General features: G+C 56.0%; 1 protein-coding gene across 5 annotated transcripts in view; it reads left to right on the top strand.

The window, feature by feature from the left end:
* PTPRU (protein tyrosine phosphatase receptor type U) overlaps window positions 1-15,045 on the top strand; it is a 77,511-nt gene that overhangs the window by 29,407 nt on the left and 33,059 nt on the right. For 3 of the 5 annotated variants that reach the window (XM_036025650.1, XM_036025648.1, XM_028511758.2), the window contains exons 8-15: window positions 267-575; window positions 5,027-5,136; window positions 5,663-5,864; window positions 6,214-6,316; window positions 8,948-9,221; window positions 9,971-10,007; window positions 10,761-10,899; window positions 14,868-14,897. In XM_036025650.1, the coding sequence (XP_035881543.1) occupies window positions 267-575; window positions 5,027-5,136; window positions 5,663-5,864; window positions 6,214-6,316; window positions 8,948-9,221; window positions 9,971-10,007; window positions 10,761-10,899; window positions 14,868-14,897 (1,204 nt within the window). The remainder of the gene's footprint in view (window positions 1-266; window positions 576-5,026; window positions 5,137-5,662; window positions 5,865-6,213; window positions 6,317-8,947; window positions 9,222-9,970; window positions 10,008-10,760; window positions 10,900-14,867; window positions 14,898-15,045) is intronic. The other 2 variants (XM_036025649.1, XM_028511757.2) reach the window with 1 other exon arrangement.

Genomic DNA, 15,045 nt, shown 5'->3' on the forward strand with positions numbered 1-15,045 from the left:
ATCATTGTCTCGTTTTGAAGCTGAGGAAGCTAAGGCTCAGAGAGGGGCAGCGACTCAGCCCGTGATTGTCGGCGGCCAGCGGCAGAGCCAGGGTTCAGATGTGGCCCCATCTGGCTCCAAAACACACACCTGTGCACTTCTAGGGGACCCCTTGAGCTCTTGGGGACGGAGGAGGGATGATTTCAGTCCACTGATTGAGATGTTTCCTCTCTGACTTCTCTTCCCGTTGCCTCTGCTTTCTTCTCTCTCTCTCCCGGGGTCCCCAGAGCCCATGAGGGCCCCCAAAGGCCTGGCTCTCGCTGAGGTCCAGGCGCGCCAGCTGACGCTGCAGTGGGAGCCGCTGGGCTACAACGTGACGCGCTGCCACACCTACACCGTGTCGCTGTGCTACCACTACACCCTGGGCAGCAGCCGCAACCAGACGGTCCGCGAGTGCGTGAAGATGGAGCGCGGGGTCAGCCGCCACACCATCAAGAACCTGCTGCCCTACCGGAATGTCCACGTGCGCCTGGCCCTCACGAACCCCGAGGGGCGCAAGGAGGGCAAGGAGGTCACCTTCCAGACGGACGAGGACGGTAAGGGCCCCGCCCTGGTCCCCAGGGCCCTCGGGGCCTCCCGCAGACACCCTGGGTCTGGGACCCACACGTACGTAGGGAGTGTCTTTGCTTGGGATCAAATCAACTCTGTGACAGCAAAGTCATGATAGCTAGTGTTTATTCTCTGGAAGCCTTTGGGTTGATGGGTATAATTTCTTCCTTAAATGTTTGGAAGAATTCAGCAGTGAAGCCATGGGCCTGGAGTTTTCTTTGTGGCAGTGTTTTTAAGTGACAGTTTTAATCTTTAAAATAGATTTTAGGATATTCAGAATTTTTCCTGTATCAGTTCTGGTGTACTGTGTTTTTAAGGAATTTCTTCCTTTCACCTAAATTGTCAAATTCCTTGACATAAAGTTGGCTATAAAATCCTCTTATTATATTTATTGAACGTCTGTTAAATGATATCCCCCTTTTCATTCCTGATATGGTAACTCGTGTCTGCTCTCTCAGGAGGTGAACTGTGTCATTAAAACAAAACCATAGTTAATATTTCTTAGGGCCCATTGGGTGTTAGCTGTTGCTGCACATGCTTCACACACATTCCCTTGAACTTCAGAGCCGTGCTGTGCGGTCGGGCCTCTCGTGGTCTCACTGGGGAGCTGAGGACACTGAGGCTCGGAGAAGGACAGCGACTCCACCGCCAGGAGGTTCCTGCTGCACCTGGTGGAGCCGGGATTCAGAGCTGACCCCCCCGACTCGAAAACTTGCTCACTCTTGCTGGAGATTTATACATTTTATTAGCCTTTGCAAAGGGGCAGCTTTGGCTTAGTTGATTTTTGTTATTGTATACTTATTTCCTTTTTTATTATACTGCCTTTGGATCTGATCAGCTGTTCTTTTAGCTTTTTGGGATGGAGGCTTATTCCTTTTGTCTTCCAAAGGAAGCATTAATTTTGAACTCTCTTCATTTCTGATATATGCATTTAAAGCCATAAATTTCCCCATCAGCCCTGCGTTAGCTGTACTCATGAGTTCTGATAAGTCCCATCTTTATTGTCATTCTGTTCAAAATATTTTCTAATTTTTGTCATGATTCCTTCTTTGACACAAGAATTGTTTAGAATTATGTTGCTTAATTCCCGGGCAGTTGGGACTTCTCTAATTATTGTTTCGTTATTCATTTCTAGCTTAATTCCACTGTGGGCAGAGTACATGCTCTAATTCTGGTCTTTTGAAATTTGATCCTTGCTTTGCAGCCCAACCTATAGTTAAATGTTGGTAAATGTTTCACGTGCATTTGGGAAAACGTGCATTCTGTCGTTGCTGGGTGACCTGTTTCTACTGACGCCCAGCAGCTAATACTTAGCCAGCACTTACTACCCACGTCAAGCCCTATTCTGAATGCTTTCCATGTATTTATTTGTGCATATAATTCCACGACAGCCCTACGTGGTAGGTTACGGTTACCATCCCCATGTTACAGATGAGGTCACATAGCTAGTGGATGGGTCACAGAGCTGGGCTGTAAACCCAGCATCTGCCTCAGAGTTTCCTTCATTCCTGGCAGCCCCGCTGCCAGCACAGGCCCAGAGCCTTCCCCAGGTTCCTGCAAATCCCCGGGTGCCCGAAGCTGCTTGGCGGATGGTTTTCCTTGCCTGTCCATGTGTGCAGCTTCCTGCTGCACCCGGCAGCGACCAGACACAAGGCTCAGCTCTTCCCTTGGTTTTCACCAAACCCTGCTCACCCGAGGCAGCATGCGTGCCCCGTGCCCCGTGCAGACATGGGGAGGATTTGCTGGGCTGGGGGTGAGGACCCCAGGGGTCTACCCCTGGAACTGCCAATGTAGAGAAGGAAAAGCTGGACTTTTTCCCTTCTCTCCATCTTAGCTTCACTGGCCGGGACTCTGTAAATCGGACTGAGAAAAGACAGCCTAACAAGAGAGACATATGGGAGTTTATTACCATGTGCGTGGCGCAGACACACAGGAGCGCGTGCTCAGCGATGAGTAACTCGAAGGGCTGGTTGGAACTTGGGCTTCGATGGCATCGTAACCAAAGAACAGTGAATTGTTAGAGAGGTGACAAGACAGAGGAAAAGAGTATGCGAAGGCAAAAATATGGGGAAACTAATGGTAGAGAAGGGCTATTTAGTAAAGTTTGTGTAGATTTTTCTAGTGTAGCGTTGTCTCATTGATGAACTTCTTTCCTTCAGGGGAGAGAGGGGAGGGGGCGCACCTCTACAAATTTGTGTCTTTCTTTTAGGCACATGGGTGAGGGCAGAGAGCTTTTCTTACACAGTCCCTGCTTAACGTCAGTGATAAGTTCTCGGCAACGTGACTTCCAGTGAAGCAACATGGAACAACACCAGGTTTACCGCAGGCTAATTGCTATAAACAGGAATCAGGCTCTTATGGCATATTTCCAGTTAATGACCCAAAGCACTTCTAATAGTAAACATTGCAAAGATGATGAAAGACAAGTAAGATAATTATTTTCCAACCTGTTTATCGCAGTTCAGGGTAGAGGATGGCTGGAGCTCGGGGCCCCAGGCGGGACCCCACCCTGGACAGGACGCCCTTCCGTCTCAGGCAGGTCACACTCACTGGGACCACTTAGACACAGTGCCTCGCCCCACATGCACGTCTGCGGGGTGTGGGGAGGACCGGGAGGACCCGGGGAGAACGCCCACGGACATGGGGAGAACCTGCAGACTCCACACAGACGGTGGCCCCTGCCGGGAAGCCATCTTTTTTCCCGGTCAACACTATAATAAAGCCGTGTTGGATGAAAAGACCTTATTCAAGGACCTTCTGTATCTGCTTCTCCTCAGTTCCCCTCTCAGTTCAGCTCAAAGTAATCCTGAAGCCCAAGCGGCATGTCTGGGGGCAACATACTCTGCCACCCTTCACAAACGACCTCAAGTTCAACATCAGATCACTCTGTTCTTAAAACCTTTTGACCTCTGCCCTGCTCGCCCACGAGGGATAGCGTTGAGACTTCGCCTCCCTCCAACCAGGCCGCACTCGGGCGGCTTGGGCTTCTTTCTCCTTTCTCTGCCCCTGTCCTCCCTCCTCCTCCCAGCCACTGCACACTGCTTACTATGTGTTACTTTTCACTTAAGATGAGTGTAGTACTTAGAGGAGGTGTGCTTACACTAAGGGGTCAGCTCAGTGGGTTCTCACAGACGGGACACGTCAGGATGACCCGCACCCAGACCAAGAAGTAGCATCGCCAGCTCCCAGGAGACCCACTCCATTACCTTCCCACCCACAGGCTCCCGGGGCGTCCAGACCCGTAGTGCCGTGGATTAAATTCCACTCGGTTTTGAATCATATATCAGTGGAACCATGCAGCCTGTGCTCTTTTTATACACTGTATAAAACACTCGGCTTCTTTCTCTCAACTTTTTGCATGAGAGATTCGGCCATGTTGCGTGTGCGGTTCTGGGGAATTTACTCTCACGGCTGAGCAGACCGCTGCGTGAAGGCCCTGCATTTACGTATCTTCTTTACTGTCGCTGGGCGTTGGCGTTGTCTTCCATGTTCAGCTACTTTCAACTGTGCTGAAAAGAAAAAATCTTTGTAGAATATTTTCAGTAGACTTATTCACAACCAGTAGATAGACCCAGTTTTCCCAAGTGCTTTTACCCGTTTACACGCCCACTAGCAGGAGTGTGGAAACTGGCTGCTCTGTGTGCTCACCAACACTTGGAATTGTCTTTTTCATTTCATGCTTTTGGCGGGTGGATGGTGGTGTTGCCTCGCCAACCGCTCGATGTCACGCAGACCACGTCGGCTTCCGGCGACTGTGATCTCGGTTTCAGTTTTCCCCTGTCCCAGGAGCTGAGCTTCCCAGCAGCGGCTGATTAAGGTGTTTTCCCAAACAAAGACCATTCTCTTCCCAGAAGAAACATCTTGTGACTTGCTGTTAAGATGATACATGAGAACAAAAACAGACAAAGCAAAACAAAACTGTGCCCGAAAGGGGTTCTGCCGAAATGTTAACAGTATTACTCTTCGGGTAATGGAATTGTAGGTGCCATTAATTTTCTTTCCGCTCATTTTGATTTTATACATTGAGCATATTGTTTACGTAATTAGAAAAGAATGTGTCTACCCACTAAGGCAATTATTTTCATTTCTCTGGCAAATGTTTATATTTTCTGAAAACTACTCAACTGGGTCGAAATGAGACCATCTAAACATCCTTCTCTGAGGAATGCAACCTGCAGAGTGATGTAAGTGCCAGCAGCTTCTGGAGTACTCAGGAGCAGGTTGAGCCACAGGAAACTGCTTTATGTACATCACATGATTTAATTTTGGTGAGGGAAAGGTTATCAATCACCCCCATTTCACTGATGGGGAAACCGAGGCTCAGAGAGGTCGAGTAGTCCAAGCGTGCCTGTTTGGAAATGGTGGGGCTGGAACTTGAATTCAGATCTCTGGCTACAAAGCCAGCTTTCCCCTGCCCCCTGCTGCCTTCCCCTCGCAGTGCCTGGTGGGATCGCCGCCGAGTCTCTCACCTTCACTCCGCTGGAGGACATGATCTTCCTCAAGTGGGAGGAGCCACAGGAACCCAATGGCCTCATCACTCAGTATGAGGTGGGTGTGGACCCCTTACTGTGGGGGCGCCCGGTGGAAGCAGACACACAGCTTGGAGAGGGAGGAGCGTGGTGTGGGGACTGGGGTGGCCACTGAGGGTCCTTCAACTCTGATCAGTGTCTGTGGGTTGCAGCAGCGGCCCCCAGCCTTTTTGGCATCAGGGACCAGTTTTGTGGAAGACAATTTTCCCATGGGCTGGGTGTGGGGGGGGATGGTTTAGGGATGATTCAAGCACATTACATTCAGGCTCACCTCCTGCTGTGTGGCCCGGTTCCTAATAGACCCGGAACGGTACTGGTCTGTAGCAGCCCAGAGGTTGGGGACCCCTGGGTTATAGGGACAAGGGACCTGAAGGCAGGAGAAGGAGGTGAAAGTTCCCAGCAGCCTGGGCTAAGCGGCCCCCACAGTCCCACCGAGCTGCTCCCTTTGCCCAGCCTCATCCCTTAACCTTAATGGATGGGAGGCTATTAGGCCAGCGATGCCTTCCCCGATCCCTGTGCCTGCCTACCTGCCCCTCTGTCCCCAGATCAGCTACCAGAGCATCGAGTCGTCAGACCCGGCAGTGAATGTGCCGGGCCCACGGCGCACCATCTCCAAGCTCCGCAATGAGACCTACCACGTCTTCTCCAACCTGCACCCAGGCACCACCTACCTCTTCTCTGTGCGGGCCCGCACGGGCAAAGGCTTCGGCCAGGCGGCCCTCACGGAGATCACCACCAACATCTCAGGTGAGCCCCTGCAACCTTGGCCTGGCCCCTTCGCAGGAGACCCAGAATCCTAGGGCTCCATGGGAGGTGGGGTGGGCAGAGAGCCTCCTGGGGGTGGTTACAGTTGGATCCTGCTGAGATGAATGAACTGTTTAGGGTTTGAGGTCAGGGAAAATTAAGTCAGAGGGTGCAGGAGACTGTGGCCAGTGGAATCAGAGGGCTGAGGTCAGGGGTCAGGGGTGCTCAGGTGAGAGGGGACAAGGAGCCTAAGGCTGAAGGGGAAGAGCTCTAAGGACAGGGGTCAAGGAGGCTGGAGGCCTGGCTTTCTGGTCCAGTGGCTCCGTGCTTACGTGCCTGTCCCCTCCGCCAGCTCCCAGCTTTGATTATGCTGACATGCCATCGCCCCTGGGAGAGTCCGAGAACACCATCACCGTGCTGCTGAGGCCCGCACAGGGCCGTGGTGCGCCCATCAGGTGGGAGAGCCTGCAGGGAGGGGTGGGAGGCCAGGGTCACTGGGAGGAGGCCCCTGCTCTGACCCAGAGCCCACTGCCCAGGCCAGCTCACCCTCTCCTCCCTCAGCCTCCCACTCAGAGTTCGGAGTGTCTGCAGGAGGATGTCCTTTGATCCTGGGCGGGCGGAATGCCTGTAGCCACTCCCTTCCGAGGCCACGGGGTCAGGTGTGATCGTCATGAGATCTCTGGACTGTGTCAGCCCGGAGCTCCAGAAAGCCTTCCCTCCGGCCCCTTGGAGAAGGGCACTCGGGGGCCCTGTTTCTTTCCAGCTCATCTCCTGGAGGGTTCATTTGAGGGAGACACGGGGATGGGCTGTCTCGAAGGCTAGGGCAGCCAGCTGGGTAGGGCCACATCTCTGGAGTGGCCGAGAACTTGGCTTCTCCACTTCCTTTTCCCCACTGGGGTGCTGATGGGGCTGCCTCTACTGGGGAGAAGGTGCTGGAGACAAGTTGGTGTGTGTGTATGAGAGAGAGAGAGAGTGTGAGGGTATTTGTGGGGTATGTGTACACACTCACTGTCAGTCAGACACCGTGCTAGGGACTTTACCTGCACAGTCACTTGTCCTCACGGCACCCTGCGGAGGGGGTACTAGTACCTTACTTTACATATCAGGAAGTAGGCTCAGAGCCTAAAGAACTGGGCCCCAGGGCCACACAGCTGGGGAGAGACAGAGCTGGGGTTTGGAACCCAGGTCTGTCTGCAAAGCTGCTGCCTTTTCTCGAAGTCACAGAGCCTCCCTGCACCTCTGGTCCATCTTCTCCACTCACAAAGGTACATGCTCGGGAAGAAGGTGAAAACCTGTCTTTGGCTGTGGGCGGGGCCTAGCAAGCCCTTCGAGAAGGCAGTGGGTCGCTCAGGTGCCCTGGACACCCCTCGCTTCTTCACTCCCTTCCACTCACTTCTTCACTCCCTTCCACTCACTTCTTCACTCCCTTCCACTCACTTGTTCACTCCCACTCACTTCTTCACTCCCTTCCACTCACTTGTTCACTCCCACTCACTTCTTCACTCCCTTCCACTCACTTCTTCACTCCCTTCGGCTCTTTTCTCTGCTGTGCCTCCCCCATGCTTGCACTGCAAAGCCTGTCCCTCGTCGATTCCCAGACCCTCGGGGGAGACCCAGAAAAACATCGGGGCACCTGAGGGGCACTTTGCAGGAGTGCAGGGCCTGGGTGCACTTGAGTCTGGGAGGGACTGGGAAACCTCCTTGCCTTGTCCTTTCGAGGGCTCCTGCGAGCCGGCCCGGTCAGCAGGACTCCGGAATGCTGATGTCAAGACTGGGCAGGGTGGGGGTGATGGTGGGACACGGTGAGCGGGGAGAGGTGTGATGGCTGTGCAGCCTTGGGTATGTCCTTACCTCTTGAGGGTAACGAATTACCTCACTCATTCAGAATGAATGAGCTCCCTTTCCTTGTCTGCATGCATGATGGGGATCGCGCCCGCTCAAGAGGTGCTTTCTTCACGGCTAATGCTGATTATTATCGTCTCCTGGCGGGACTTAGGGCCAGGAGAGGCCTGAACAGAGCCTGGGAAATGGAGGCTGAGAGGGCCCTGGGCTGGTGTTTGCAACAGGCTAGTGACAGGGAGTGAACCTGTGTGGCCCACATGCCAGGATGCTGGGGTGACTCTCCCGCAGTTTGGAAGCTCGAAAGAAACAGCTGGGGAGCAAGGCAGAGGCAACGCTGCTTCCCAGAGCGCAGGCTGTCAGTGTGGGGTGTCACACGCCGAGACATGATCAAGGCTGTGGCTTGAAATATTTAAATTTGTCAGCATTCATTTAGTCACGGTTGGCTTTGTTCCACAGAGGATTTGGAGGCGCTCACAGCAAAAAAGCCATTCAGTAAAGTGGTAAAAATAAATAGAAACGTGCAAGTCGGGACCAGGAGACACAAATCAGAGGGAATACGGACCAGGAAACATAATCAGCCATTAGGACCCGGAGGCATTGGGCTCAGAGCTGCAGACTCGGGGCTGCCTCTGGCCGGGAGGGTACTTGGGGTGCAGTGGTGGCAGTGTGTCATCGTTGGCTTGGGCAGTGACAGCCTCTCCAGCACGAGGTCACCAGATCCCCGAGTGCCCAGCACAGGCCGGCTGTCGGAGCTCACCGCACACTTTCTGAATGAGTGAAAACATCTCGTCTAACTCTCGTTGAGGAGGCTCCGAAGGGAGCCAGCGGTCATGAGAGTGAAGCCTGAGGCCCGGGGTTTCTCAGATCTGTGGCAGGCACTGCGGGACTCACTGCGGGGTCCTCATGGGGCCTTTAGGGCACCGCCCACCTGAGCAGGCCCCGCATTCTTTCTGCTTTCCTTAGTCACAGGAACAACGGCTGAGAGGCCCCTGCGGCTTGCTAAGCTTGCCTCCTTCCCCACGTCTACCTCAAGGAACAGCCCTATGATAGCTCCCATTCTGCAGAGGAGGAAACTTGAGACCCAGGGAGGTTCAGTGACTGTCCCAGCTAGCAAGAGGCAGAGCCGAGATCAGCCCCCCACTGGGCCTGACCTCAGAGCCCATGGCCCTGGCCCCAGGTAGCTCTCCCTGCGCTCCCTGTGTACCGTTGCCCCAGTGATCATTGCGCTCTCCTGCCCCCTGCAGTGTGTACCAGGTGATTGTGCAGGAGGAGCGCCCGAGGAGGCTGCGGCGGGAGCCCGGCGGCCAGGACTGCTTCCCAGTGCCGCTCACCTTCGACGCCGCGCTGGCCCGCGGCCTCGTGCACTACTTCGGGGCCGAACTGGCGGCCAGCAGTCTGCCTGAGGCCATGCCCTTCACTGTGGGCGACAATCAGACCTATCGAGGCTTCTGGAACCCACCGCTTGAGCCCAGGAAGGCCTACCTCATCTACTTCCAAGCAACAAGCCACCTGAAGGGGGTGAGGGACAGGCCGAGGTCGCGTGGGAGCGGTTGCGGGACAGGCTGGGGACACCTTGGAGCCAGGTTCTCTGCCTGACAGGAACAAACTCCCCCAGGACCCACTCCTTCAGGTCCCTCCCACTGTTTGGTGAACTCCGCCCCCTACCTGAGCCCCGCCCTCCACCCTCCCCCTGAGCCGGGCCATCCTGACCCTGGTCTCCGATCCTCCAGCTCTACTGCTTTCCTGAGGGTTTTTTTAAAAACAGGACTCCTTTTTATCCAAGCCCCCAGTCTAGTCCCCGCCCCCTCCCTGAGGCCACGGTCTTCTGTCTTAGGCTCCTCTTTCCCCAGAGGAGACCATCTCAGGTTTCTGTTTACACCAGACCTGGAGGCCTAGAACCCACCTGCTCGCCAAGCCCTGGCCTTCCCCAGGCTCCTCTCTCAGCTGCCATCTCTCCTACCCTGGCTTCCCCGTTCCCAATTAGATCCCTGGGCCTAGGCCCTACCCTAATTTGGGGGGCCCCGCCCCTTTTCTTCCTTAGCCAGTCTCATTCCTCTTTCTTAAGGCCTTGCCCTATTTGCAGGTCCCTCCCCTTTCAGCCCTTCCCTCCAGGTTCCCCCAGGTCCCCTTGCCGGGTGGGGTGTCTTTAGTTACTGTCCAGGCCAGACAAGCCCTGACCAGGCCCAGGATGAGCTGCCTGAGGCTCCCTGCTGGGGAGGGTCAGGTCCGGGCTTCACTGGTGCTGAGGCCCCCATCTGTACCTCCAGGAGACCCGGCTGAATTGCATCCGCATCGCCAGGAAAGGTAAGCCCTGTTGGGTCTGGGGGCGTTTCTCACTTGCTGGGCCTTGGGAGGTGGACCCTGAGAACCCAGGGCTGTGGGAGCAGAGGAGGGTCGTCCAGCCTGCCTGGGGTCCGAAAACATTTCCCTACTTGGCCCTCATGTGCCCACCCCAAGCTCCTTCTCCCAGACTAGGCAACAGGGACAGCTCTGTCCCTTATCCCACTGCTCATGGTCACAGCAGGGCCTCGGCAGGGGCCTGGAACAGGCCTGTGGATGGGCAGCCATTATGGCTGGGCCACGGGAGTGATGGATGCTGGGCACAGCTTTGGGTCCCTATCTGTTCCCTTTCCTGTGGTGGGGTAGGGTGGACCCTGCCGTGTGGGGATTGTCCTGGCTCCCAAACAGCTGGTTTCCATCCTGAGATGCCCTGGCCACACTCTAGGTGCATAATTCTCTCCTTCTGCCCCCTCCCCGGAGGGCAAGAAGGTGGGTCTGGAGGTCCCCCATTCACTGTAGGATGGGGAGGGTGTGAGATAGTCGAGGAAATGGGAGCTACTGCTGACAGGGGAATGACGCCAGTGAAGCGGACTCAGGGACTTGGAAGGAGTGAGGGGCGGCGAGGCAGCAGGTCTGCTGCAAAGCCGATCTGTGGAGAGGGGCAGGTGTCTTGGTGCACATGTGTTGTGCAGCCTGGTCCATCCCCTGTGGCTCAGACCAGGGCGTGGGTGGCCCCTCTCTCCCCTCTGATCCTTGGCCCTGCTTTGTTCTCCCCAGCTGCCTGCAAGGAGAGCAAGCGGCCCCTGGAGGTGTCCCAGAGATCAGAGGAGATGGGGCTCATCTTGGGCATCTGTGCTGGGGGACTTGCCGTCCTCATACTCCTCTTGGGGGCCATCATTATCATCATCCGCAAGGGGTGAGTGAGGCCGTGCCCTGGCCCACCTGTGGCTCCTGCCCCTCAGAGGCCTGGCAGGCGTAGAGGAGCCATGGTTGGAGACTGGTAGGGCTGGGGGCTGGCAGGGGGCCGCCTGGCGGGTGTGTGGAGGGCTGCCAGCCTGGGCGTCAGGCCTGTGGATGGACCCAAGCCGGGTGGTGGGAAGCCAGAGACTCTGCAAACAGAGCTGCCCCTGAGCAGCTTGGCTGGAGCCTGGGTCTGGCTGGTGCCAGGTGCTGCTGTCCAGGAAAGGGCCCTGGGTTGGTGCCTGCTGCCCAGGAGCTGTGCTGGTAGCAGGCGCGGCTCTCCTGTATCTGCTGGGCTGTGCCAGGGGGGAGAGTGTGGAGGTGATGTGACTTTGAATCCCCACCCCCCTGCAGACCTTCTGCCAACTTGTCTGCCCCGACCGTGGGATTGTGGTGTTGACCTTGAGCAGGGAGGGAGGTGCTCACTGCCCTTCAAACCAAGGACCCTGAGCCTCACTTTCCCTTGGGCTCAGCTTGCCTTAGACCCTGTTATGTTGATGCCTGAGGAGTCCTCTTGGGCTCATGACTCAGAGAAGTCCTCCCTGTGGCCCCTCCCATCCCCCAGGCCTCAAAGGTCCAGCCTCGGTGTCTGCGAGGGCTGCGTGTCCTGGTGCACTTGGCAGTGGGCAGCAGGAATCCCAGCACATCTTAGAATTCAGAACTTAGAAACAAGGAGTTTTGGAGTTTCATAGACCCAGGATTTGGGATTCTAAGAGTCAGAATTTAGAACTGTAGAGTCTCAGAGCCCAGTAAAGTGAGAGCTGCCAGGTAGTTCAAGGACATCTAGTCTACTGGGTGTCAGATCTTTTTAAAGCAACAGGACCTGTCTTCAGAACACCAAACAAACCTCCCCTGGGAGCCCAGTGCATGGAGCAGCTGAAGCTGAGCCTCTCGTTGGAGCCTGATGGGGGCTTCTGAGACCCCTCCTTACCTAATTCCCCACCAGGCAGCCCTAGGACACTGATGCGTGCACCCCTTAATTGAGGGATGGAGATGCTGGGGCCCAGAGGGGGCACAGACCTGCCCAAGGTCACCCGGGGAATCGGAGGCAGAGCCTACCCCATCCTTTCTCCACCTGGGCTCTGGCGTCTCCAGCCCCTGCTGCTGCCAGGCTGGGCACACACAGATGAGTTGGCGCCAGGTCTCTGGGCTGCCAGCAGCAGATAAGCAGGATCTAGGGAGATGAGGAAGAATTGGCGAGGGCCCCTTCACCTGAGGCCAGGCACCAGCAGGAGAAGAATCTGGGGATAGGGCATGCCCGCAGTGGAGAGGTGGTGTGGGGAGCGGGGTCGGTGGCCTGTCCAGGGCACTAGGCTTGATTTTTCCCTGCCCTGCTTTCCACGTAGCTTTCAAATGCAAAATATTTTAAAGCCTCATTTGTTGAGTAATTACTAGGTGCTAGGAACTTCGCACACATCACTGGGGAGTGGGACCGATGGAGAGGGGTGTGAGGGAGGGCTCCCACGCTGGGGGACTGCGGGTGGTATTTGAGGCCCTAAACATTCTACCCTCAAGGAGAGAGGGTTGGCCAAGTGGGGGATGTCACTCACCCCTGCAGAGGGAGCGTTGGGCCCAGGAGACTATGAGCCGGAGGTGCTTCCAGGTCCTCCCTAGGAAACCCTCTGCTTACACAACTGCTTCCCCATAGACCCTTCGGGCAGCTCTAGAAGCCTCAGGACCCTCCCTTCCTCTAAACGCCACTCAGCCCATTCTACAGCATGTCACCACACCCCCCTCTTTACCCCGCCCCGGTTCTACCTGGCCTTCAGGGTGCATTGTGGCCCTCAAGGCTCCTCCAGTCTGCACTGCGGGGCCTCATGGGACAGGGCAATCCTGGCAGAGGGCGGGGTATTCAGATCAACTTGGGGTGCAAATGTAATGTAATGTAATGTAATGTAGGAGGGTAGTTACTCAGTTACCCCCTGTGCACCCTCGTTGGAGGAAGGAGGTGGCTGGGGGCAGGGAACTATGGGAGACAGTCAGGGCCAGATGGGAGGAGATGTCAGATTCTCCATCCTGCCCTGCCTGCGTGGACAGTGAGTCCCAGTGAATCTGCCCGGGACTCCAGGGCTGGGAGGGGAGGCCTGGCCTACCCCAGAGCACAGGCGAGAGACCTTGGGCTGGGTCAGATCTCCCTGCTCCGCTTCTCCAGCCCCTTCCCCTTCCCTCTGCAGCTCTTTCTTTTCCTTGCACTTTTTTCAGTTACTTTCATACAGTGCTTTGCTCAATGTTCATATTCCCTGCCAGATTGAACACTGTGTGCGGGCAGAGAAGGTTCTGTCTCATTGGCTGTGCATCCCCCAGTGCGGAGCTGAGCATATGCTTCCTGTTGCCTGAACCTCACAACAGCCCCAGGGGATGGGAAGGTGGAGGTGGGGGTATTCTTAACATCACTGGTTTAGAGGAGGAATGGAAGCTCATGGAGGTGGAGATCTTTTATTTATTTCCCCTTATTTATTGATTACTCATTCAATGAATTATTTATCAAGAGATTATAATGTGCTGGACACTGTCCTGGGCCCCGGGGATCCAGTGGTGGGCAGAGTTCTCTTGTGCTTTGTAGTTAGCGTGGCGCCTTGCATTAAATTAGAAGCACAAAGGGATAATTATGCATTGTGAAGAGAACAGGGGGCCCAGGTTGGGGGCAGAGAGAGAGTGAAGGGGCATATAATGTAATCAGTGATTGTGGGGGAGTGGTCCGGGAGGGCCCTTTGAAGTAGCGACCTTTCGAGGAGCGCAGAAGAGTGCTCCTCCTCCAGCCACGCCCCCACTTTCAGAGCCTCTGAGCAGCCACAGTGCCCTGGACCGTCCCCTCTGTCCCTGGGATGGATGGGGTGTGCGGTGTGACCTCCAGCCAAGCTCCTGCCCTCGCTGGGCCTCCGTCTTCCACCCTCCTCCCTCCTCCCCACCCCCCAGTCTGCAGGATTTCTCTGTGCAAGGCCATCTGGGAGGCCGTGAGTTAGGGTCCTGCCGACAGGTGACGTGGGGGTGGGTGAATGGGGGACCCCTGGGCATGCCTGGGTGGGGCCTCAGGAGAGAGCTGGCTCTGGGGTCAGGGTCCCGACCCTGCTAGGGACCCCTGAGATTCCCATCAGACCCTGACTGTCTGAGACTCCGCCTCCTCACCTGGGAAGTGGGGTCAGACCCCCTCTGGCTCATGTCTGTGGGTGCTTTGTGGTCACGTCAGGGTCCTTGATCCAAGTTGTGCTTTGGGTGCGTGTGAAAGGCAACCCATTTCTTTAGTGGAATCCACATGGGGAGCGGTCTGGGTGGGCGAGGGGGACCCCAGGTTTTCCCTTGAGCCCTCCCCACCCTGCCCCCTCCCTGCCCCAGCCGCTTGTTCCCTCCCAGGGACAGGTTTACACAAAGGGCTGTCCCCTCAGGGGCGGAAAGACTGAGGGTGGGGGCCTGTGTGCAGGGTGTGTGAGTGGGGGTGTCTGTGTGTGTACACAACTGTGTGTGTATGTATTTGAGTGTGTCAGTGTGTGTTTAAATACATGTGTCTGTGCATGTGGGTCCATGTGTATTTGTGAGTGCATATCGTGTCTGTGTGTGTTTCCACCTGCATACAGAGTGAGTGTGTATCCATCTGAGTGTGTCTGCCTTTGTGTGGGTGTGCAGTTCCGTGGATTTCTCTCTGTGTATACATGTACCAGTGGCCGACAGCTCTGCTTCTCCCGGGCCCTGTCCCCACCTCCTTTGCACTCCAGTAGCAGGCTCAGGGAAGGTTCCAGAGGGGGGCGTGCATCCTGGTCCTAAATGACTGAGCCTGGCCAGCCCTTGGGACAAGGAAGGCCCTTCTGACCTGTCTGGTCCCCGGGCCAGGCCCCCTCCAGCCCCTCCCCGCTGTTGTGTGTGGCCCTGGGCCTGGCCTTGTGGAAGGACCTCGGGCCCGACTGTGCTGTTCTCTTTGCACGCTGCCAGGAGAGACCACTATGCCTACTCCTACTACCCGTAAGTAGCTCCACAGGCCTTGCGTCCCAGCCCTTCCTCGGGAGACCCCGTCCCACCCACTCCGGCTTCCGTAGCCTCCTCTGTCTCTGGGCCTCCCTCCTCTGCTCTGACTCTCTTCTCTGTGTTGTCCTCCTCGAGTGGAGGACAC

This window comes from Phyllostomus discolor, chromosome 5 (genome assembly GCF_004126475.2).
Source record: "Phyllostomus discolor isolate MPI-MPIP mPhyDis1 chromosome 5, mPhyDis1.pri.v3, whole genome shotgun sequence".
In the NCBI taxonomy this organism is placed as follows: Eukaryota; Metazoa; Chordata; class Mammalia; order Chiroptera; family Phyllostomidae; genus Phyllostomus; species Phyllostomus discolor.